Source organism: Camelus dromedarius, chromosome 16 (assembly GCF_036321535.1).
Source record: "Camelus dromedarius isolate mCamDro1 chromosome 16, mCamDro1.pat, whole genome shotgun sequence".
NCBI classification, from domain to species: Eukaryota; Metazoa; Chordata; class Mammalia; order Artiodactyla; family Camelidae; genus Camelus; species Camelus dromedarius.
The window spans coordinates 44851466-44876115 of record NC_087451.1 but is presented as its reverse complement, the minus strand read 5'-3'; the positions used below and the strand labels follow the sequence as shown (position 1 = coordinate 44876115).

Here is a 24650-nt window from a genome sequence, read left to right as displayed (position 1 = left end):
TGGTAGAGTGAATGCTTAACATGCATGAGGTCCTGGGTTCAATTCCCAGTACCTCCTCCAAATACAAATAAATAAATAAACTAAATTACCTCCTCCTCATAAAAAAAAAAAAGAAATAAAGAAATAAAAGTGTGTCACAGATTGGAGGAGACGAACGAAAAATAACTAAATGCAATGGGACCCTGGCTAGGCTCCTGGAAGGACCCTAGTGGAAAACCTGATGAAATTCAAATAAGGTCTGTGGTTTAGTTAACAGCCATGTACGAATGTTCATTTCTTGGTTTGGATAATTGTACTATGATAAATTCAGATGTTAACATAGGAGAAGCTGGGTGAGAGAACTCTGTATTATTATTACAACTTTTCTTCAAATCTAAATTTAGTTAAAAAATAAAAGTAGAAAAGCCCCACAAATTAATGCTGACCATTTAAAAACAAAAGTGGGAGAGGGGCTTATTGGCTTGTACAACTGAAAAGGGCAAAGGTATATGGGCTACAGGTATAGCTAGATACAGGCAGCTTAATTATCAGGAACTGTCTCCATCTCTCCTGGTGGTAGCAAAAGTCCTGCTAGATCTCCAGGCTGATATTCTGCCATTTTAGCAACCTAAGAATTTGTCCTTCAATAGTCCTGGTTGGTTCTCTGCTGCATCTCTAGCACCTAAGTTGGTCTGTTAAATGAATGGTTCCAGTAAAAGTGCTGACATGGATTCTCATTGAGTCAGGCTGAGTCACATGCCCATCTCCAACCCAATCAGTGTGACCTGCCTTACCTAGGTCACAAGGGCAGGGTCAGCTCCCCCAACACATGGACTGAGATGGAGAAGGCTGTTGCCCAAAAGGAAGTGATGGGTCCTATTATCAGAAGAAATGTTGCAGGCAAAACCAATCTATCCCCTGCATCCTTAGAATGCAGAGCTGCTGCTTTTTCTCCTAGAGCCATCCACAACACAGACCTACACTGAAAATGTATAAGCTTGAAGGTGCTGGGTATGCTGAGCTCCCAAACTGCAGTCCCAGGACAGCCCTCATTAGTAGAAGATAAGATTAGGGCTCTTCTCTGATGGAGGTGGGTGTCAGAGAAGGAGAACCAGCATGGCCAAAGATGCCCAGAATCCCAGATTCCTTCTGGGCCAGAACAACGTGCAATTTCAGGCATGGAGTCCTTCCAATCCATCCCTGCCAACCATAGCCAGGAGCCTTTGATCCAAGGTTTTGTTTGTTCATTTGCGTTTTGGTGGCAGGGAGAGAGGGGTAGGGCTAGCCTGAGCCTCAGGACATCTCAGATGAAAGCCTTGTGCCTTATGTGAGGAATAGCGACTGAGGGGACTCCAGAGTATCAGCTCCCAGTCTCACCCAACCCACTGGCTAACTCCCAAACCATTCTCGGTCTCCTCCACATCCTCTCCACGGACCTGCAGGGATGGAGGGTGAGTGCGGGGCGGGTGGGGGACAGAGTGCCCACAGAGAAAAAGTCTGACTTGTGTTTTTCGATATTTTATTAAGAATAAGGCATATGACAGTCACCCCTAAAGCACAGGGCTCTATTTCTGTGGGTGAGTGAATACACTCTGAAAAGCATTGGATTAAAAAGCGCAGCCAACAGAGAACTTGGAGCAGAATTCCTCTGCCGTGCCCATGGGGCTCCTGCCAGGTGCTTCTGCAGCCTTGCATGTCCCACATTCAAGGTTGGCACCTCAGCAAGAGGATGCTGCGAGATCCCCAGCTCCCCACAATGAGGAGATGCTGCCCCACCCCCTCTTGGCCTTCTTCTTTTCCACCAGGGAGGCCTCTCTTCTGCTGCTTGTTTGGGGAAGGGCTACCCCATTTCAGCCCTGGGCTGGTTCCCCAAACTGCCAGCCACTGTGGGTGGGATATGGGGGAGCGGGGTAGAGAGCCTCATGCTGCATTGCCTGTGGGTCCCTGGCTGGCTTCTGGAACCTGGAGAGGTCGCCACTTGAAGCTCTCCTTCTTGACTCCAACTAGGGCCCCTGAGTGTCCATGTCAACCCGCCCCTCTCCCCATAGGGATTCTGCAGCAGAGGAGAGGGGAGAGGTGGGGAGGAGAAACAATCCTTTCCCTTCTAGTCACCCAAAGGTTTCAGGGGCTCATGGGAAGGGGTCTTTCCTTTGGCAGGGTGGAGCCCCCATGCCAGGAAAGGGGGAGGGCCAGAAGCTGAGGGTAAGGCTGAGGAGTTTTGGAGCACTGAGGTCAAGGGCAGGCTGCTGACTCCCAGTCTTAGTCTGCTGCACTGAGGGTTCTGTTCCAAACCCAGGGGCAGATGGGAGGAGGAAAGTCTCTTGTCCATTATTTCCAGGAGAGGCATGGAGAAGGGGAATTGGAACCCTGTATCTGCTTTGGCCCCTCCTCCAGCTTGGGGGAGGGCTGGCTGCCTTACTTCCTTTCCCAGAGACCCCAACAACTTAGCTGAGAGTCAGCAAGTCAGCACTCAGGACCTTTCATCTGGAGGATCTCCAAGCACACCCCACAAACAATTAAGTGTCATCATCTCTGCTGGAAGAGAACCAGGAGGTGGGAGGTGTTGATAGGGTCACTTAGGGAGAGACAGGCAGGCCACCGGAAGATCCATGGGGTCTGCGGGGGGTGGGGGTGGGGCCCAGTCAGCCACCTTAGGTACTCAGGAGGAAAGAGGGAAGAGGGCTATTGCTATAGAGCTGGGGGAGGCCAGGCAGGCATAGCTATGGCTTTTAGTGGGTGGGTGGGTGGATAAAGTACTTCACCATCTCTTTAGAAGAACTGACATAACAAAGTCACCCTGTTCACCCCAAAAGTATGGTTGCAGAAGATAAGGGTCTGGGTGGGTGCCTCCAGAAAGACCGCCTTTCCCTCCTTCCCACAGTCCTCTGGGCCCCTTCAAGTGAGTGCAACCAAGAACGGACAGAGGCTTCCTCACTCAGACACGTTCTGAAAGGGAGGGCGATAGGTTGAGGGGTAGAGTGAGTCACCCACATTTGAGGGGAGACAGAGGGCAGAGGCACAACCACAGAGACTGGGTGGGTGGGGAGGGCAGAGGCGGGAGCAGGCAGAGCAAGGATCCTAGGCCACTACTGTGGCCCAAGTGAAGCTGGACAGCACTGTCTGTCCCAAGGATGCCCACACCTTGGCTGCTGGCCTTCCAGTGGCTGCACACCTAGACCAGGCCTGGTTATTGCTCAGTGGTCCCAGGGGTTCTGGGTGCGGTCAGCTGGGAGGGCCCTGCATGTTTGGGTGGGTGGGGAGTGTGCTTGCCAGTTTCCTGCTCCCTCTAACATACACAGTGAAAGAGGGTAAAATTAGGTATCTATCCGCCCTCTTCTTCGTGGGGCCATGATGGGAAAAGGGTTCATCACCCCTAAAGACCTCCGGGATCCCTGGGTGACAAACAGAAGGCTTGGCCTCAGCCAAGGTCAGGACCTGCCAGGATGGGGTGTTTTGGAGTGAGGTAAAGGCCTCTCCCTGCCCCATGTCCTCCCTCGGCAGCCCCTGGAAGACCTCACAGGCACTTAGGACTTGATGCAGGACCGACAGAGGAGGGATGGCATGAGGCGGCAGGCTTCTAGGGGTTTGTCTTTCTAGGCTAGAGTCCGAAGTTGAACTTCCTGCCTCTGGTCTTGAGGGGGAGCTAGGGAGAAACGCGTTAGGAGGTGGGGTGGCCCTCTTCATTTCAACCCTCGCCAACCTAGACAGAGGGCACTGAGCACCCCGCCACTGTCAGGTCTGATAGGATTGGGGGTCTAACCTGGGTTCCCACCGTCCCCAGAGTTGAGTTTGATAGAGAGCAAACTCAACTCTCTATCAACAACCGCCACTTCCAAGAAGCCGGGCCCTTCTTCCCGCCTCTGGGTGCAGCCAGCTAATTAGGAAGCTGGGCAAAATTAGCACCAATAAACAGACCTAGGAAAACTCCCAGGGCAGCCTTCAAATTCCCAGCTACCTCCTGAAGGCAGTTTCTGCCTTTCCATAAGCCTGACCTGGCAGTCCGACTCCGGAGTGTCCCAGGAGTCTAAATATCTAGGTCGGCATCCTGGGGAAGAACTGAGCTGGAGACAGCTCTAGACCAGGATCTGCCACCAAACCCATTCTATAACCCTCTCCAAGGGTCTATGGGTGCTAACCTCTAGAAATTCAAACTTTCGTCAGTCCACACTTTCCCCACCAGAGGCTCTGGAGGAGGCGTCTTCTAAAGTGTTCCGTGCACACCAGTAAGGACCTATCAGTGGGATGGGGGAAAGAAGCGGCTTCCGAGGAAATGGTCCAGCCTCTAGTCCCCAGCCTGAGCCTTCCCTCGGAGGAAGGCTCGGCGGGAAGGGCAGCCGTGCGGGGCTGAGGGAGGCCGCAGCGGGAAGCTGGAAGGCCTAAGGATGCTAAGCGCCACTCTGGTTTCTTTCCGTAGGCCAGTCCAGCCTTCCCCCTCCTGCCAAACGATTGTCGGCTTCCCCGGGGTAGGGCGTGACCCTCGCCCCTTCCCCTCCCAGTGGCAGGGTGGGGACCTGAAAAGGATCAGTACTGCGAGTCCTCTCCCTGAAAAACCGTGCATTCGCTGGGCCCCGCGGAGGAGCTCCTCGGCGGCGGAAGGGGAGAACTCGAAGCTTCGGCCACGTCGGGAAATATAAAAGGAGGGGGCGGCTGGAAGGGACGAAGGAGCAGAGGTCGCCTCCGCCCCCCGGGGAGGGGCCTGGTCCCTTGGACCCCGGGACCCGCCTGGGCGGCCCGAGCTGTGTTCCAAGCCCGGGGCCGGGCCGGTCTTCCCCCGCTTTCCGCCCCGCCGGCCCCGCACCTACTCGGGGTCCGCGGGCGCACTGGGAGGGCTGGGCGCGGCCGTAGGGTCGGCTTGGTCCGGGGGCTCCTGGGGAGGCGGCTGGCGCGGGCTGCGGCCGCTGGGCCGCGGGGGCCTCCGGGCGTAGAGGAAGAGCGCGGGGTCGGGCATGGCGTCGGGGTCGTCCGGGGCGCCGGCCGCGCGCTCCCAGGCGGCCCAGTCCCGGCCCGGGCCCTTGGCGGCGGCCTCGGCGGCAGGCGGGCGGCGGGCTCGCTGTGCACGCCGGCGGATCCGGGGCTCGGCGGCGGCGGCAGCGCCAGGCCCTGGTCGCGGAGTCTGCAGTTTCTGGCGCGCCGCGTGCAGCTGGCAGGAGAGGTAGGCGGCCGCCTCGGTGTGCTTCTGCAGCTCGGTGCCCAGCACGGTGGCGCGGTGGCTGCGGCGACGCAGCTCCTCCAGGAAGCGGCGCTCCTCCGCGCGCAGGCTGCAGCGCAGCGCCGACACCAGCGCCTCGCGCTGCGCCACCTCCCGCCGCAGCTCCGCGTTGGCCGCCGCCCGCGCCGCCAACTGCGACTCCAGCGCGCGGCACTTGCTCTCCAGCTCCCGGGACTCCAACTCTGGGAAGGGGAGAGGCGGGGAGAGTGAGGGTCCCCCCGCCTGGCCGGACCTGCAAAGCTCTCGGATCCTCGGGGCAAAGCCCCGCACCTCCTCGACTGCGTGTCCTGCTTGCTGCGCCCGCCCTCACTCCCAACGCGCCGGCTACGCGGCCCGTCTTTTCCCTCCTGGGGCCCTGGCGCCTGTCCTACTCTCTGCTTGGCCACTTCTCTAACTCTTCAGTGCGAAGCCTTCCTTGACGATTTATTCACTCTACGACTTTTTGTTGTTGTTGCTGTTGAGCCCTTTGTGCACTGTGTTAGGCATTGTGGGTACGGTGGATACTAAAACATTTCTCCCAAAGCTCACAGCAACATAGTGGGAGAGGTATGGTACATAATAAAGAATGTGAGGCTGCATCTGTGACACGTGCCAATAGGACACTGTAACAAGAGACTGACCTAATCAGGGGAGGCTTCTCAGCAGAGGAGAGACTTGGGTAAGGATCTAACAGATGAGTAGGAGTTAAGTAGTGGACAGGGTAGAGAAGGGTGCTTTGGACAGAGGGTAGGACTTGTGCAAAAGCCTTGTGGCAGGAGAGACATACAATAACAAAGGACTGAAAACTGGAAGTGTGGGGAGGAAAGGGGAGTCAGAGTGCTGTGAACCTAGTTTCTTTCACAGAGAGAGCATTTATTACATTTTGTGATTTTTTTTTCTTTTTAATTGTTTATTGTTTGCCTTTGCCCACTGCCTTGGGTTTCAACCCTGGATGTACATTGAAATCACCAAGAGAACTTTAAAAAATAGTTCCTAGACCGTACCGAAGACCAACTAAATCAGACTCTCTGGGATTGGACCTGGGAACTGGTACTTCTTAAATCTTCCCTGGTGATTTTATTTTTCTTTCTTTTTTCAACTTTTTTTCTTTCCCTGGTGATTCTAATGTACCCCCAGAGCTGAGGACCTCTGCCTCCTGGATCATATGCTCCATTTCAGCAGGGATCGTATCCCAGGATTGGCACATGTGAGTGAGTATGGGGACACCGGTAGCACAAAGGTGGCAAAGGGTAGGTAAAAGGTGACTCTGGAAAGGATATGAAAAGAAAAAGAGGACAAAGAAAGAGAGCTCTTAAGCCCACTGAGAGAGAAGATAAAATCCAGGACACTGGGGTAGTACCTTGAGCCCAAATGACCCCAAAAACCCTTTCAGAGGAAGAACAGTAGGTGGAATAAAAGCTACTATTGTCACAGAATGCTTCTGGCCTGGGGTCTGGGGTGTGTGTCCCCCTCCTCCAAGCACCTAGGCACCAAGAGGTTGCCCATGATCACCACTTAAAGAAGTGGGCAGTATTAGGTCCAAGTCCATAAGGATCTTTATGCATGAAAATACAAAGCAATTTGCAGGGCTCCTAACATTTTACCTTAACCTTAAACTTCCAGCCTTTCCCATGCCTAGCTCTTGGTCATGTAGCTGTTGATTATAAGCAGCACATCAGTATCCGGGAGTCCTTTCTTAAAACACTCCTGACCAAGAAAGACTATTTTTGTGATTCATTTTACTTCAAGCATTTCCAGAGTCCCTCTCCATGTCAGGTAACATGTCTTGCACTGGGAGACAATGGGTAATACCCAGTCCTAGTTTTGAGAGATTGTATAATCTGGAGATTAAGATCTCAACCATGCAACCCCCTGATTTGAAAAAATTAATTATGGCAAGAAGCCAAATAACCAAATTTACCATCTTAACAAGTGTTAAGTGTACGGTAGTGTCAATAAACTCATTTTTGTGCAACAGATCTCTAGAAATTTTTCATCTTGCAAAACTGAAACCCTCTACCCATTGAACACCATCTCCCCACCCCACTCCCCATTTTATGGGTGAAGTAATAATCTGTAAACAAATGCTTTAGTAGAATTGTTACAATGGCAAGAAGTCATGCTTTTGTAAAATGAAGAATTTGCTTATGTGCACGTGGCTCTTTTCTTCTCCTCTAGGCTAAGTTCCTTGGAGTCAAGGACCCCATAGTGCCATCTTGTTGCATCTTGACACTCACAGTGACCATGAGAAGGATAAGAAGTACTGGGGAGGTGGGCCACAGAAAGGAATGAAGTCAACCACATGGACTTTCTGGACACCATCTTCCTGCTTTCATTTTCCCACTTTGGACAGAGACATGGATACAGGGCACTATGTATGGTGGCACAGGTTGTTCACTGCACAAGGTCACCCAGTTGAGTGTGCAAGTGGGGCTGATATCCTGTACTCACTCAACAAGCTGAGGAGTGCCTGCCCCAAGTCAGGGCTAGGTATGGAGAAGGCTTGGGTCCTGCTAAGTGGTGGGGAAAAGGTGACCTGTGGGTGCTTCCCCACCAGTTGTCCTCTTACCTTGCTGGTGAGATTGGGCCTCTCTTATCTCCAGGTCATGGGTCAATTCTGCAGGGAGAGATAAGAAAAGGCAATTCTGTGTAGATTAGAGACAGAGAGAGAGAGAGTGAGAGAGTATATGTGTGAAATCAGGCAATCACAGGCCAGTAAAAGTGGCAATAAGGATCCTTAGAAACTGTCTAAACCACCCCCCATACCTGCTTTACTGCAGCCCAGAGAGGGGAAGAGACGAAAGGAGGTGTCAGAGACAGCCTGAGCCTGATCTGCCTGATTCAAAGCCCAGAGATCTTTCCAGTGTAAGCTCTGTGGCCTGGATTTGGAGGTTAGTTCAACCCGTGTAGGACTGGGGAGCCTGGTTTGCTTTGGGGGCCCAGGGCACAGACCCTTCTGTTGTTTAGTTGATGGATCTGGGAAGTCTGGCGTGTCCTGGGCTGCTTGGGGGCACTAAAGGAGGATTCAGGGAGATGGCTATTTACCGATAGGACATGTGCATTTCACTGTTTCCACAGGCAGTACTTCTGTGCCTGTGCTCTTTTCTGAATAACAGCCCTGTCCCTTTCTTTTTTGTTTTTTGTTTTTTTTTCCAGGGGAAGATGTTAACCACCATCCCCCACTACCACACATTATGCAGTCAGGTTTCCCACATTTGGGGAAATAGCACATCTGGAGTAAAATGGATAAGATTTACTTTGTGATCATAGTATCTCCCCTGTCAGGTAAGTGCAGCTCTGTCCCTTTCTAAACCCTGGTTCTGCTGCATTCTACAGGGCAGGGAGAGGGGCTTCAAGGAGGACAGCGCCACCTGGTGCAGCCAAGCCTGTAAGGCTCTCGGCTTGGCGCTGAGGGGGTGGGGTGGGGCAGCCAAGGGGTCTGCCAAGGGCACTGGGGCAGGAGCAGTTTCCTCCTGTGCTGGCAGCCCTGTCCCCACCCTCTGCCTGCCCACCCTCCGGGACCCCACCCTTTAGAGCCCCACCCCTCAGCCAGCTGGATTTGATCATTTTTCCAACCCCATTCCCCCAACTCCAATGTGGCTCAAGGGCTGGGAGAGGGCAAGGAAGGAGCCCAGGAGCCACAGCTGCCTATGCCAGAGGGTACCTGCTCAGGAGCACCTGTGTGTACCTGCAGGGATGCAGTCTGGGGCCCAAAGGGAGAGGGTGTGAACCTGGGGTGGGGGAAGGTAGCAGATCTCTGGGTCCACTGCCCAGTAGCACCAACAGAGAGAGACTCACCTGTGGTCCCTCTGCCCGCCCCTCCTCACTGCCCTCACCGGGCTCTTCTGGAGACTTGGGGCTTTGCTGGAGGTGCCTTCCTTGGGGAGACCAACTGTTGCCAGGAGACAGAAAGCCCAGAGTGCCTGGGCCTTTTGCTGTGACCGGAGCCTGAACCTCTTCCCTGGGGCCCCTGGGAGGACTCTGATGCCTCTACCCAACAGGGCTTCCTGGGGCCAACTTGGCCCCTCCTCCAAGGCCCTGTGATGTAGCCCAAGGGGCCCTTGACTCAATTGGGGGATGTAGCCAAAGGGACTTTGGCTCTGTCACTAACTGCCTATAGGCTTGTTTCTCCTTAGCCCTTAACCCCAGGAGTTGGGGGCAGGTGGGGGACACACAGTCCTAGCTAGGCTCCACTCCTCCGTCCATCAAATCTCCCTGCCCATATTCTGGCCAGAGTCCCCATAGTTTAGATGAGTATGCTGTCAGGTCAGATACACTGTGTGACCTTGGGCCAGTGACAGCACCTCTCTGAGCCTCAGCATCTCATTTGTGAAATGGGAACAAGGTTGCATTTGCCTCACAAGGGGTTGTTGCTAAGATTAAATGAGAGAAAATAAGTAAGGGCTCTGTCTAGGGTTGATTCAGTGCTGAACACGTGTAGGCAGCTCTTGTTTTCATCCCAGCCACCTCCCCAACCAGAACACAGCCACCCACCTTTTAAGCCTTTCATTTTGAATTGTCACCCCTTTGCTGGCAGGCTCCTCCTGAAGCCCTGCCCCCTTGTTTTCTATACCTACCCTTCCCCTTTCTCATCCCCTTCCCAGCCTTTGGGTCCCTCTTTAATTTCTCTCTCTTTTTTGTTTGTTTGGTGGGGAAGTAATTAGGTTTATTTATTTATGTATTCATTTTAATTGAACCCAGGACCTCATGCATGCTAATGCACTCTACCACTGAGCTATATCCACCCTCCTTGTTTTTTTAAATTGACATATAGTTGATTTTCAATGCTGTGTTAGTTTCTGGTGTACAGCATAGTGATTCAGTCATATAATATATACACACACATATTCTTTTTCATTGATTTAAAAAAAAAATCTTCTCCTTTGTTCTGCTCTCTTTTCCTCCTCACTCCCCCACCCCTTGGAGACAGGGCCTTATTCAGTCATTTTAGCCCCAAGAGAGGCTGTTCCAGGCCAGCCCAGAGTTATTTTTATCTCCTTAATCAATAACCAAGAGGCTGCAGGCCCAGATCAGTCTGAGAAAGGTGGTGGGAGCCAAGGGCCCTGTGCTCCTGCTTCTTACACTTTCTTGGGATCCTAGCCTGTGTCCTGAGTGGAAGGACCCAGGTCTTCAGAATTCAGGTGAAGCAAAAAGAAATTAGAGGAAGAGATATAGGGCCTTAGAGTTCACTCATCTCAATTTCCCTTTAATGTTGTTGTTGCAATGAAGAAGTGGCATCAGGCAGGGGTGAGTCGGTATGGGCCATCCCTGCCCACCCCCCTGCCCCGGCTGGCCTCTGCTGCCAGCCAGGCTCTGGGGAAGATGGCAGGGAGCCTGGCCTTGGAATGTGGCAGCTGAACTTGTGTATGGAGCCAGAGAGGGCTGAGAGCCAGGACTGCCAGCATCTTGTGCTATAGAGTGAGAAGCCAGGCAGGTCACTCAAACCCTCTGAGTGGCCTCAGAAAACTCAGTTTTTCTCTGGGGAATGGGGAGAATTCCATGAACAGGGGATGGAAGAGAGGCAGCAATCTGAGCATACTGGGGAGAGAATACACATGTGCAAAGGGGAGTGTGGTGCTCTGGATTCTAATTCTGGATGTGATGCTAACATTATGACTCTCTCTCTCTCTCTGGGCCTCAGTTTACCTACTTGTACAATGAAGGAGTTGAGCCATTTCAGCTGAGACATTGAATGAATCATTGGCTCTAAAGCCTACACTGAGGCTCGGCCTGGGTAAGTATTTGGGCCAGAGCTAAGCCTCTGAGAGGGCCACACAGCAGAGGCCTGAGGTCCAAGAGTGGAGATCAGACATGTGATTTACATCATCCTTGGGGCTTCTCTCTGTCCTACTTACAGATCCAATTGGTTGCCAGGTACTTTCCTTCAGTCTGCCTTCCACTGGTCCTCCCTTTTCCATCTGCCTTCATTTCTCCCCAGACCTGTCACTAGTCTCCCTGCTTCCCTCTCCTACCAATTCATCTGCCATACAACTGCCAGATAGAGCTTCTTAATTTAGCACAATGCTGCTCAAAACCTATCAGTGGGCCCCACTACCCACTGAGGACAGGCCAGACTTCTCAGCTGTCCTGATATTGGTCAAGGTCTTCCATGGTCTGGCTCCAGCCGTTTCCCACCAGCGTTATCCAGTCAAATAGAATTTTTCATGAGCTTTTAGTTTCCTACCTTCTGAATGTTGCCATTCTGTTCCTATCATTTGGAAAGCTTTCTCCACCCTCATTGCCCTGTAATATCTGTAGGTCTAAATCTTACTCAGTGCTCAGGGAGTGGAAATGCTCCCACCTCTGGCAAGCGTGGGATGCCTGGTCCCCTCTTCCATCACCCACGCCTCAAGCTGGACATGATGTCAGCCCTCTTTATTTTTTGTGTGTCTTTATATTACCTGTTGCTGTGTCTTCCCCTTAGACTGAGGGCTTCTTAAAGCTAGGAGCTGCCTGATGAACATTTAGCAGAAAAGGACAGGAATCCCCAGAAATGGTTCCCAAGTGTCCCTCTGCTGCTGAACCAGAGCCCTTTGCCCTGAAACTTGTATTTCATTTCCCCAAGACTCAGTTTCCTCACCAAGAAAAAGGGGTGATAAACACCTGCCTGTTGGGAGGCTCAGAGAGGCTCATCATGGGCACGCCGTCAGAGATGTGCTAATGATGATGACAGTCGCCCCTTCCCCATCCTTCCCATCCATCCCGGCCTCACCTGAGCAGCGTTTCTGCAGCCTCAGGATTTCCAGGTGCAGGTCTCGCAACAAGGCCATCTGCTCTTTTTTCAGGAAGCTGATGTGGCGTTGCACACTCTGGATCTGATGCTCCAGGGACACGGTATCCATGGCAACCCACGCCTGGGCCCCACCTGCGGAGGATGACAAGGTGAACCCACATCTTCTAGGTCCATCTGCCTTGCCCACCTTCAGATTCCTTCAGTGGTCTCCTTCAGTCTGGGGTCCTGTTGTAGCAGGTAGGCGATTCCGCCACTGCAGTCATTTCCCCTGTATTTACTCACCAAAGCTTCGGGAACAACAGGTGTATTGACAAGAAGTATAATTATTCCCATTTAACAGATGATGAACCAGAGGCCCAGAGGGAAATGGCTTCTGTCCCTTGCCCTCATGTAATTTTAGCCTCTTCTGTTTCTCAGAGAGGAAAACAAATGGAGCAGCAAAGTCAGCAAAGAGAGACAGAGATCTGGGTTCTAGCCTGGTTCTTAACCAATATTCCTGCTCTCTGCTCTTGTGGAGCTCAGAGGGTGAAGAGGAGAGAATCAAACACATAAATAGGTGCATCAAACAAACAAACAACTAAGTTTACAGTTACCATCTATGATAAGTGCCATGAAATAAACTTGCAGGATAATGTGAAAGAATATAAGATGGGACCTATTTTAAATGTGAGGTTGGGGAAGGTCTCCTTGTGGACATGATTTTAGGCTGAGACTTTGTGGCAAGCAGAATTCCAAGGTGGTCCCTAAGATCCCCAACCCCTGATGTACATGCCCTCCTATATCACTCCCCTCTCCCGCACCCTGCCCTGCCTTGGATGTGGATGGGATTGCAAGTACTATGGATTTCACTCCTGTGATTAGGTTAGCTGACAAAGGTGAAGGATTTTGCAGATGCAACTAAGGTCTCCAATGAGTTGACTTTGAGTTCATCAAAAGGGAGATTCTGGGTGGGTCGGTTCAAAGGGCCCTTGCTGTAGGAAGAGCTCTGAAGCCTGAGAGAAATTTGGCTGCTGGCCCAGAAGGGGTAAACTGTCATGCGGGGAGAGCCTGTGGATAAAGCCACAGGCAAGGACCTGAGCGAGGCCTCTAGTAGCTGAGAATGGTCCCTGATTGACAGCTAGCAAGAAAATGGGGGCTCCGGTCCTACAGCTGCAAGGAAGCAAATTCTACCAACAACTTAAGGGATCTTGGAAGTGGCTCTTTCCCTAGTCTAGCTTTCAGAGGAGGATGCAGCCCTGCTTTGATTTTAGCCTTGTGGGACCCTGAGTGGAGGACCCAAGCAAAATGTGCCTGTCTCCTGAGCCTTGGAAACTGAGATAAAATTTATGTTGTTAGCCACTTAGTTTGTAGTAATTTGTTATGCAGCAATAGAAAACTAATGCAAGAGGGGGAGGGTATAGCTGAATGGTAGAGTGCGTGCTTAGCATGCACAAGGTCCTGGATTCAATCCCCAGTACCTCCATTAAAATAAATAAGTAAACCTAATTACCCTCTCAAAAAAAACCCCAAAACAAAACAAAACAAAAAAAGAAAACTAATACAGACTTGAAGGAGGGGTAGGAGTTAGTCAGAAGAGTAAAGGGAGGGGCATCCCAAACAGGAAACAGCATCTGTGAAGGCTCAGAGGTAGCGTAATCATGATAGCTTACATTTATTGAGTGCCCATGATGTGCCAAGCTTCGTACTAAGTGTTTTATGTGGTTTTTTTGAGGAACGGAGACCCTGCCACTGCTGGAGAAGGCTGAAGTGTAAGGTATTAGGGGAGAGTTGCAGGAAGTGAGGTTAGCAAGTGAAAGATCACACAGGGACCTGTAAACCATGTTAATAATTTTGGATTAATACTAAATGAATTGGGAAGTTATTCAAGGCTTTTAAGCTGGAGATTGACATGAAATAATTTGCATTTTTAAAAGATCACTAGTTGTTGTGGGGAGGGCAGATTGGACGGGGCAGAGTGGATGCGGGGAGGTCAGCTGGGAGAGTGTGGCAGTGGTCAAGGTGAGCGATGATGAAGGCCTGGACCAGATGATAGAGGTGTAGATGGAAAGAAGTTCCAGGTGTATCTGGGGGTAGAATTGGCAGGATGGGGGATGGGTTGGACTGGATCATGATGATGGGGAAGGGCATGTCTAGGATGTGTCCCAGTTTTCCAGCTTGGGAATCTCAAGTATGAAGGCACATTTTCTGGATCTTTCCCCATTTCTTCATCGTTCACACTGGACCTCTTTCACATTGGCTCTCCTCTATAATCACTCCCTACATGATCTCATCCAGTCCCATGGCTGTAAATACTATTGATACTCTGATCTCTAAACTCATTCTCCTAACACCTCCACTTGAATGTCTAATAGGTCCCTCAAACTTATAAGTCTCAATACTGAGTTCTTACGGTCCCTCCTACAAATCTGTTCATGCCCAGTGTTTGCCATCTTGATAAAGGGTACCTAGTTGCTCAGGCCAAAAACTTAGGAGTCATCTTTGATTCTATTCTTCATATTCCACAGCCAACCTGGCTGCAAATCCTGCTGTCTCTACCTTCAAAAAAAATATCCTAAATCCAGTCATTCTCACTATCTCCATTGCAGTCACCCTAGTCCCAGCCACTAACATCCCTCTGGGGTAGCCCTGCAGTGGCCTGCTCACTGGCTTCTCACTTCCACTTTTGCCCCTCAACTTTCCACACAACCCCCAGAGTTCCTTTAGCAAATCTGATCCCATCTCCCCGCCCTCCCACTCAAAACCCTCCTATCACCCTTAAAACCAAATCCAAAATTCTTATCAGACCCTACCCAATCGCCCCTGGCTCTGTCTGCCCTCAGCTCCCACTGTTCTCCCATTGCTGGCTCCACTCTGGCCTCTGCTTTCTCCTGAACTTTCCAAGCACACTCTAGCCTCAGGGACTTTGTATGTGCTGTTCCCTCTGCTAGGAATGTCCTCCTGGATACCCTCAGGGCCCATTCCCTCCCTTCTTTCAAGATCCTTCTCTGATTACCTGATTTAAAATAGAACCCTCTGTCACTCTCCACTCCCTTAATCTGCATTGTTTTTTTTTCCCTGTGAATTTATCACCACAAGAATATATTGCATTGTTGTTAATTGTCTGTTTCCCCTGCCAGATGGTTGGCAACAGAAGATGGACTCTGTTTTGTTTCCTCCTGTTCCCTAGTACCTAGCACAGAATCTGGCAAATAGGAGCTACTCAGTAAATATCTGGAGGATGTACGAGTGAGTGACTATCTGGAGCTGGGGCAGACTGATGGAGAAGCAGATTTACAGAGAAGGTAAGTTGTAGCCTGAGACATGTTAGATTTGACATGCTCAGGAAACCTCAAACAAGGAGAAATAGATGTCAAGCAGACAGTCAGCATCCTGGTGCATAACTTGGGAGAAACAGGTTAGCTACCTCTATGCTGTTGTATATCTATGTTGGGATGTGTGTACCTGTGCACCTGTACGTATACTTGAGCCTGTGTGCATGCCTCAAGGAGTGCACATATGTGTGAGTGTGTGTGTTGGGTGGGGGTGGGGTGTGTTCCTGGCTTCTGTTACATCTATGTGTGTGCTGTGCATACACCTGGAGGATAAAGGCGTGTGGGCCTATGCTTAGGATGAGTTGAAAAAATGTCTGTTACCTAGCTGCTGAAATGCAAATGTCTCTGAAGAGTAAAGGCCCTTTACACACAGCCCTGGAGACCGGACCCTGGCCACAGTGAGAAGCTGAACCTACTGACTGTTTCTGTGCCTTCCCAGAAGGACTTGAGTATTTGCTTCCAACTAGGCAGGCTGTTCTTCTCAGGGCAGAAATTCGGGTCATAAATGATCTTGGCAAATATTATTTCTTAGATGTTATTGTTTAGTTTGTCTGGGGGAGTGTGGGGGATGGCGTGGGGAAGGGAGAACCAGGGACAACACAGATCTCTTTGTGTGGCTGGTGAATCACAGGCACCTCAGAGGCCAAAGCCAGGAAAATGTCAGGTTTTTGCATAGAAATGCAGTCCTTGAAGCTCCAGGCTTCACAAGATGCTCATGCCTGAGGACTCGGTCCAGGCCAGTGGCAACAGATGAAGGATTAGAGCTGTCAGTGCCATCTTCTTCCCATGCCCAGCCCGAGATGCCCAAACTCACAGGTTGGAGTGCTTGGTGAGTAGGGTCCCTTGCCTCTGTCCACTGTCCTGACCACCTCAGGGCCTCAGGGCTTGCATTGTTTCTGTTGCCCACCTTCTCCTTGTGCTCCTAGTTCTTCTTTCTTTGAATTTTCTAGCTTGATAAAAAAAAATGTTCATTTAAAAAAATTGTCATCAGGAATAAAAAGGGACCTATAACACAGGCTTCACAATTTATAGAGTTAATTCCAAATACTTTTGACATGCCTCTCATGGGTTGAAAGTTACAAATCTTTTTTCCTCTTGGGGAAGTTGGTGGGAGAAACCTATGCTCAGGTCCCCAACCATCAACAAAGTGTCAGGCCCAGGAACTCTGTGACCCTGGCACAATTCTGACTCTCTAAGGCCTGGGCTACTGATCTCTGAAAATGACCTTGTCTTCTACTTGTCTCTGTGGGGCTTGTGGGTACCCACTTCCTTCCCCAGCTATCTACCTGCCACTGATGGGCAAGTAGGAAACTGTAGTTCTCTCTCATCTCCAGTTCTTAGAGCTTATGGTTTGAAAGAAGCACAGAAAGGACAGAATCAGAGCACCTGGGACTCAGAGGGGCCTTCAGAATCATCTCAATCAGTGTTTTTCAAATTTGCTCCATAGAGCCCCCTAGTTCTGCAGAGGGGTCTTGGATGTTACCAGAATGGTTGAGGGTAAAAGGCAGGGCTGGAAGCTTTGCTGTGTTTATCCCTCTTTTATATGATGGGCTTGTGCAACAAATTCATGGAGAAAGGGCTTCTGCTAACCAGAAGTTTGAAAACCACTTATATAATCCACTCTTTTTTTGAGTGGCTAACCATTATCCACTTCCCGCCCTTTGTCTGCTCAATGTCCCTTGGTCTCTGCTGCCCCCATCTCTCCCTCAGGCAGACACCTTGGCTGGGAGAGGAACCAGAACTAAAGCTCTTGCTTTCTCCTTACCCGGAGTTTGCATTGTCTGCCACCCTGCCCCCTCACCCCCTCACTGCTTCTCTTGTCCCAGTTTCAATTTCATTCTTGGTGTTTCTTTTCTCTTTGGGACTGAAAACATTTATTGAGTCAACAAATATCCTCACACTGTTCTGAACATTCACACACCCACATTTTGTTTAAATTCTTTAAGTATGCCTTCTTGTTTCAAGGAGAACGTTAAACTTATTTTTATTCTTATAGTCAGGGCAGATATATTAGATAAGACAGGCATGGTAATAATTGGATAAATAAATGAATTAATATGTTCTTTACTTTTCTTAGTCATTATTCCTCTTTACTACCTGACTCTGAGGCCCTGGGTAGGAGAGAGAGCAGGAACTCAAGAGGTCTTTCTCAGACATGGATGCACAGGTAATATTTATAATAATCATCAGTGTACAGGTAATAATTCTTATAAAATAACAATAAATTGGCTGACAATTAGCATTTTATGTGTATTAACTCATTTATCTTTACAGCAACCCTACATTGAAGGTTCTATTAGAATATCCACCCCATAGATGAGGAAGTAGAGGCTCAGAGAGGTTAAGCAGTTTACCCACTATACACAACTACAGTGCCTGGCAACTAGGAGTACCCCACCGGGTGCTTATCCTGGCATTTAAGGCCCTTTACAATCTAAATGCAGCCCACATTTGCAGTCTGAACTCTTCTTTCAGATTCTACCTCTTGCTGCTCTCACAACAAACTCTCTCCAGACCCGTGGACATCCCCTCACTATCCCCTACCCTATCTCTGCCTCCTGAAACCTGACCCATCCTTTAAAGCTCTGCTGAAATCCTACCTTTCCCACTTAAGCCTTCCCTGGCCCACCAAGCTGGGATGACTCTCTCCTGCCTTTGTGTTCACCAGGCATTCTGCCTTGTGTCACACTTCAGTGTATGTCCATGTGTGTGTGTGTGTGTATGTGTGTGTGTGTGTGCATGGCCCCGTGCCAGCCTGGCTTCTGCTCTAGGCCATAAGCTTCCTGAGGGCAGGGCCTCACCAGGGCAAGTAAGTACATGTATTAAAAAATAATCACCCCCCCCACCTCCCCAAGTCCTTGGCCTTCCTGGAGACTTGCTTTGGAAATAAAAAGTCAGCCCTTTACTAATGTCTGGGACTCTCTGCAAGGTGGGGTCACTTGGCCAGTTGTGGAGCCACAGTTCTGGGGTCTTGTGGTCCTCTCCACTCCAGGACCCCTCCTCCCCCACCGCAGGCTATGGCTCCCCTCCCTACTGAAAATCTCAGAAGCCCCACTCTCAGAGAAGCTGAAGATCCAAGAACACAGGGAGTGGGATGTATGGGGAAACTGGATCCCCCACCTTCTTCAGTCTTACTGTTCTGCCCTGATTATGCCTGGAATATGACTCCCAAAGAAGGCAGGGGGGGATGTGGAGACCAAGGAGGACGGAGAAGAGAGGTACCAGGGAGGACAGGGAAAGGCAGGCAGAAAGAAAGATATGTGTGGTGGGAGATGGCAGGAGGTGGCGGTCACTCGACCTCAGGCCGCTCTGGACTCTTCACCAGGGCCAGGAAAGGCCCGAGTCTGGGCGCCGTTGGACAACTTCTGCCAGCAGCCCACGGGTCCTGTCCGCCTCCCGCGCTGCGGTGCGCAGCCCCGCGCCAGCCTTCCCCGGGGAGCTGGAGCTCGGGCCGTGCGGCTCCCCACCGGGCGCCCACCCCCCCACGCCCACTGGTCTCCTCACCTTCGCGACCTGAGGGAGCCACAGGCCAGCGGGGCCCTGGGTCCGGGCCGGGCTGGGTCGGGGGAGGCGCTCTTCTTCCCCGCGCTAGCTGCGCCCGGGGTTCCGCAGCGCCCGCCCGGGCTGTGGCGCCATCAGCTACTGCTAGGCTGCGGGGCGCTCGGGCTGGGGCTCCGGGGGGCTCCGGGGGGCTCCCGGGCGCCGAGGGGGGGGGTCCGGGGCTGGCTCCAGGCGTAAACACCCAGCAACGTGACCGGAACTGGCGAACGAGCCTTAGAGGGGAGCAGGGTGAGGGGGGCGGGAGAGATAAGGGGGGGAGGGGAGGGACCTGGGACTGGCGGGGAGGGGCCGTGGGCGGGGCGGGGGGAGGGGAGGCTGGCGGCGCACAGTCGGGGGAGGGGGAATCCCAGGAGCCCCGGGAGCCCCGGGAGCCGGGCCCAAGGACCCCGGCGGGCCACCGAACTCTCGGAGCCCGCTTTGGCTGGAAGCTGGAAGGGAAACCCGGGGAACCCGCCGGCCACTTGGCGAGCAAGGGCGCGGCGGGCGGATCAGCACCGCGGACAGCGCCCAGGTCGGCAGGCTCCGATCTGCTCCGCCCCTCTCTCACCCACTGGCGTAGAAACCAGACTGCCCTCGACTGGCCCAGGGAAGGGTTGGGGTTGGGGGGTGAGATGACCGGGGTCAGAAAATTCACCCTTTGCCACCCAGATCTCTCGCTAGCTGTGTGACCTTGGGTGAGTCACATCATGTCTCTGGGCCGCAGTTGATAGGACACCTTTCCTTCTTTGTGAGATTCCATCGCAAGAGCCAAGAGAAGATCATCTTTAAACCCTAAAGTCCAGAACATTGGTGTTGATCCGTTTTCACTGCACATGGGAGCCTTCTGAAGCGGGACTGCTTGGCTTCTAATTCTGAGTCTTACAAATACCAGACCTCAGTCTTCTCATCTGAAAAATGGGATAATGATGGTCTCTGTAGCTCATAAGATCTTTAGGTTGTTGTGAGGATTAAATGAATTAGTACATGTAAAGTGCTTACAACATTGCTGAATGTTCATTAGACATTCATGCTCATGATGGCAAGTAACCAGGTGGCACTGAGTGAGTGACAGGTGGCTCAGAGCTCCCTCTGGGTAAGTTATTTCCATCCTTGCCTTCAGGGACCAGAGGAAGGGGCTGAGGGGCTTCAAACTGAAGGGCTGTCTGGCTTTTCCTACTCCATTGCCAGCCAAATACTCCCTTTCCTGCCCTCTTGTGCCAACTATACAGAGAAGTCCTCTACTTTGTCTCCAGAACTGGGAGACCTTGGATGAGGGCCTTGGGGAGGGTTCCAGCAACTCACTGGCATCAAGGTCACCCTGCCTTCTCTCTATGGCTTCCTTTCCTCTCTGTCCTTCCCAGTCAATATTTAAATTTTAACTGGACTTGGGTATCAGTGGATAAAAGGGTTAGCTGCTCTTGGCAGACTGTCAAAAAATTGAAGAAATGACTCTAAGATGGCTCGACAGGCAGTGGGGTTCCAAATGTGTCTCAAATCTCACCCTGCAGGAACTCTAGCTTCTAGTTGTGCTGTGAGTAGCCCCTCTTCACCCTGTCTTCCCTGAGCAAACCCCTGGGAGAGGAGCAGAGAGGCCAGCCCAGTCCTACTTCTTCGTCCCTTACTGTCCCTCCTGGGCCAGTGTTCCGGGGCCATGCATTGAGTGTGCATCTCCAGCAGGACTTTGGGGATTATTATGACCAAGCCCCAAATGTTTTTCTCTCTCTCTCTCTTTTTGTTTGTTTGTTTGTTTTTTTGATGGGAGGGGGGTGAGGTAATTAGGTTTATTTATTTATTTTAATGGAGGTAGTGGAGACTGAACCCCGGACCTAGTGCATGCTAAGCATGTGCTCTACCACTGAACTATACCACCCCCCCCACCCAATGTTTTTCTCCTTGATCTATATCAGAATGGATCCAGGGACTCTGGCCTTTCACCAGCTAAAGCAAACAGCTGCAGACACCTGTCTAAGGGGTGGTCCTGTCTGGTCATGGAGGGGTTCCAGTCTTGCCACAAGGAGTGCTTCTTGCAGAGTCCTGCACCTGGCCAAGCTCCCAGCTGGGCCTCTAGGGCTGCCCTCAGGACACTCGTAACATCCTTGGCTTGAAAAAGATCCACATATAAGAGAACAAAAGACATGCACAAAAGCACCCAAGGAATAACTGAAGAGGATGAACCAAAAGAGCTGAAAGATCACCAAGTAAAGGCAGCGCTAGGGCCTGGATTTGTGAGCAAGGAGACTTAGGAGTGTTTCCTTGAGGAAGTTAATAATCAAACAGTCAATACACAGAGTAAAGTCATATTGAGTGCATGGCACTCTACCTGATGTGGGGAGAATCAGAGGCATATTATGACATATGGAGATGATATTGCAGATGATGATGTTGATAATAATAACAGTTAACATTTATTAAGCAGGTTCTAAATGCCAGGCCATCTACTAAATACTGTTAAAAATTTTTATTTCTATTTTCAAAATTAAACTTGTAACCCAGTCAAAGAAAACTAAGTGTATATTATTTTGAGCTGAACACTTGACCCACATAATCTCATTGAAACTTCAGAGAAATCCTGTTGGAAAGATTTATTCCCTTTTGCAGGTGGAGAAAATGAGGCTCAAGAGAGATTAAATTTGACACCACCCAACTTAAGTAGCAGAGCCAGGATTCAAACCCCAGCCCAACTGAGGCCAGAGGTGGGCTTCATCAGGCCCCTCATTGAGGAGGTGACTCCAGCGGTGGCAGAAGGCACCCACAGTGGTCATAAGCTTTAGAGGAAGGTAAGAGCCTTGAATGCCAGCTGGGAGAGTGAGGTCTGGGTGTCAGAGAAGGCCTAGAGGTTCCCTCTGACTCTTTAGCTTGGAATCCTGACTTTCTGAGTTCTGTTTAGGTAACAGCTCTGCATTCTTCAGCGTCCTGGCAGGAAACAGACAGCACATTTGAAATGAATCATTTGAAGAGGGTTAAGGGACTGTCTACAAGGCTGTGGGTAGAGTTTAAGAAAAAAGTATAAGGCAGAGCTGTTACCATCATTAGGCTTGGAACAAGAGAAGAAGGTTGTTACAGGAACTCAGAAAGGATGGGTAGGGGAGAGGGCTACCTGGCAGGAGCTGTAACTTTCCTTAAAAAGAAGTACCTGACCCACGGGAACCTGGCGGGGAGGGAGCTGAGGAATAAATATCCTATCGTCACTCTTCTGCCTTTCAATCCCCTGATGGTGCCTCCTCCAGCCAATCCCAGCCAGAAGCCAGAGGTTAAGGGAGTTCACTGACACTGCCTGTACAGTTTGACTTCCCAACAAGCAGAGTGGAGAAAGTTGTGGAAGGTTCTGGATGGAGATTTCTGGCACAACCTTCCTCGCTGGCTTGGGCCCTATTTGCTGTTCTCTGCCAGGCTGCTGTCCAGCTCTGGTGGGCACGAGGACCCTCCAAACAGGGAGGCAGGTGACAGTGTTACAGGGACAACTTCTTTTCTTTGAAGACCCTGGCCATCTTTTTTGACCCCAAAAGCCACCCAATCTGGGTCCCTTGGGATGCTGTGACTGGAGGGATTGGGAGCTCTGGGGACTGGAGATCCAACCGGAGGTTACTGTGGATAAGCCTCTTAGCCAGCTTACCTTATGAAAGATCAAACTGGGCCAAGGCTGCACTCTTGTCAGTGGTGAAATGGCTGATTTGGACAAAATGGTCTCTAAAATCTCAGCTCTGACTTTCGGTGTCTCTGATCATTTGTAAACCACTGGAATGGCAACAGGAATGAACTGTGCGTGTGTGTACTAGGCCACAATTCAGCCTCAGACACATCCCCTCTGCCTCAACCCTGCCCCCATCCTCCTCTATCTAGGGCAGAGACATCAGACCCTGATCTGACAGTCTTCACTGAAGGGATCCTGAGAGTTTCCACTCCCTGTGCCTGAAATCCTTCAACTCACACCATTTTCCATGACCTTGTCAACCAGCTCCCCGGATCTTTGATGACCTCATGGTAACTGTCTCTCCCTTTTTCCTTTATTTTTCCCTAAATTTATATTAGCTTTGCCACACACAATGCTCCACATTTTGCCTTAAATGTACCACTTCCTTCAGCCAGTTCTTTTTAATATTATGTTTTATTAGCAAAGCATTAGAATTATACTCCAGAAAGGTTGGGAAATGCAGTAACAAAAATTTACCTGTAATTCTACTGCCCTGGTGCAACTAGTATTATTTTTGTGTACTACCTTCTAGTATGTTTATATGGATGATGATTTACATAGTCATCTTCATGGCATAACTGTTTTTTTTTCACCCACATTAAATCATCATAACTTCTTTTTTCCATGTTTCTGTACAGTCTTCACAATGCCTGCTACTTCTTAAAGATAATTAGCTGTTTGTGGTTGGTTGTTGTCTTTTATTTGTTTGAAATACATTATTTTTGAATGGTTTTTAAAATTTATGATGAAGAAAATAAAGAACTCATAATTTCACCATCCAGATAATAAAGAATTATATACATACTATCCAGACAATTTTAAAAAATACTTCAAAAAAGTGAGACATGTGGATGCTTAAAAAAGTAAAAAACCTCCTCATCCTCCATTTTTAACTTCTCTGCCCAAAGTTTTCCACCATTAACAAATTCTATATATACATACACACACACTTTTTTTTTTCATTTTTAAGACACTGACATCATACAGCATGACACCCTGTTCTGCATTGTGTTTTTTTCACTTGTATTTTGGAGATTTCCTAAAAATCATTAAATGGTTTCATTTGCTAATCGATGCCTATGTATTAAAATTAAAATTTTTTTTCGTATTATTCATTGTAGAAAACTTAGATAAGCAAAGATATGAAAACAAAATTTCCTATTTATACCTCCCAGTCATAACAACTCCTAACATTTGGCATTAAAAAAATCTTATTATATAAACCTGGAGATTGTCATTATAAGTGAAGTAAGCCAGAAAGAGAAAGAAAAATACCATATGATATCACTTATATGTGTAACCTAAAAAAAAAAAAACAGAAACAAACTCACAGACATAGAAAACAAACTTATGGTTACCGGCGGGGAAGGGGGTGGAGAGGGATACATTGGGAGTTCGAGATTTTCAGATACTAATATACATAAAATAGATAAACAAGAAGTTTATAATGTATAGTATGGGGAACTATATTCAGTATCTTGTAGTAACTTATGGTGAAAAAGAATATGAAAACAAATATATGTATGTTCATGTATGACTGAAGCATTATGCTGTACACCAGAAATTGACACAACATTGTAAACTGACTATACTTCAATTAAAAAATATATATGAAAAAATCATATATAAAATCTTAATTATATATATACTAGTTTCTTATTTTGTAGTCTGCTTTTTAGCTCAGCAATATAGCATGAATTTTCTTCTGCTGCAGAGTGTTATTCCACTGTATGGATAAACCACAATGTACTGTATCCATTTTCTTATTGTTTGATAATTAGATTATTTCTACTTGTTAATGTCATAAACAGAATAATGTGATGAATATCTTGGTAGCTTAATCATTTGAAAAGTGACTTTTATTGTATTTCTTCTTATTGCACATATTAGAATATATGGGTAAGAAAAATAATAAAATAAAAAATCATTAGAACTTCACCCATCCAGCGATAAATCATTTTTTTATATGTTCCTGTAGTTCTTCCAGATTTTTCTACAAATATACAAATATACTAGTTCTACTTGGTAACATTTTTTTTTCATTTCAAAATATATATAGATTTTTTTTCATGTCAATGTCATGGCTTTCTTAGTAGCTGTATAATAGCCCATCATATGGACATGCTTCTTAATAATCTCCTATTGGATTTTGGTGTTGTCTTCAGTTTTACTCTATTGCAAACAACATTGCAATGGACGTTCTTCTAC

At 49.3% G+C, this 24650-nt stretch overlaps 1 protein-coding gene across 1 annotated transcript; it reads right to left on the bottom strand.

The window, feature by feature from the left end:
* Positions 1-1501: 1501 nt before the first annotated feature.
* Positions 1502-12093, bottom strand: CCDC92B (coiled-coil domain containing 92B). The gene is made up of 3 exons (XM_031468555.2): positions 11880-12093; positions 7737-7784; positions 1502-5370 (listed from the first exon to the last, which is right to left on the bottom strand). Exons 1-3 carry the CDS (start codon positions 12007-12009, stop codon positions 4778-4780), a joined length of 771 nt encoding a protein of 256 aa, XP_031324415.2. The 5' UTR covers positions 12010-12093; the 3' UTR covers positions 1502-4777.
* Positions 12094-24650: the final 12557 nt, after the last annotated feature.

Excerpts from the sequence above, each read along its gene's own strand:
- CCDC92B (XM_031468555.2), bottom strand. The coding sequence starts at position 12,009 with ATGGATACCGTGTCCCTGGAGCATCAGATCCAGAGTGTGCAACGCCAC. Across the intron at positions 7,785-11,879 it reads GCTGCAGAAACGCTGCTCAG|AATTGACCCATGACCTGGAG; the intron begins GTGAGGCCGGGA and ends CTCTCCCTGCAG. Across the intron at positions 5,371-7,736 it reads GGCCCAATCTCACCAGCAAG|AGTTGGAGTCCCGGGAGCTG; the intron begins GTAAGAGGACAA and ends TCCCCTTCCCAG.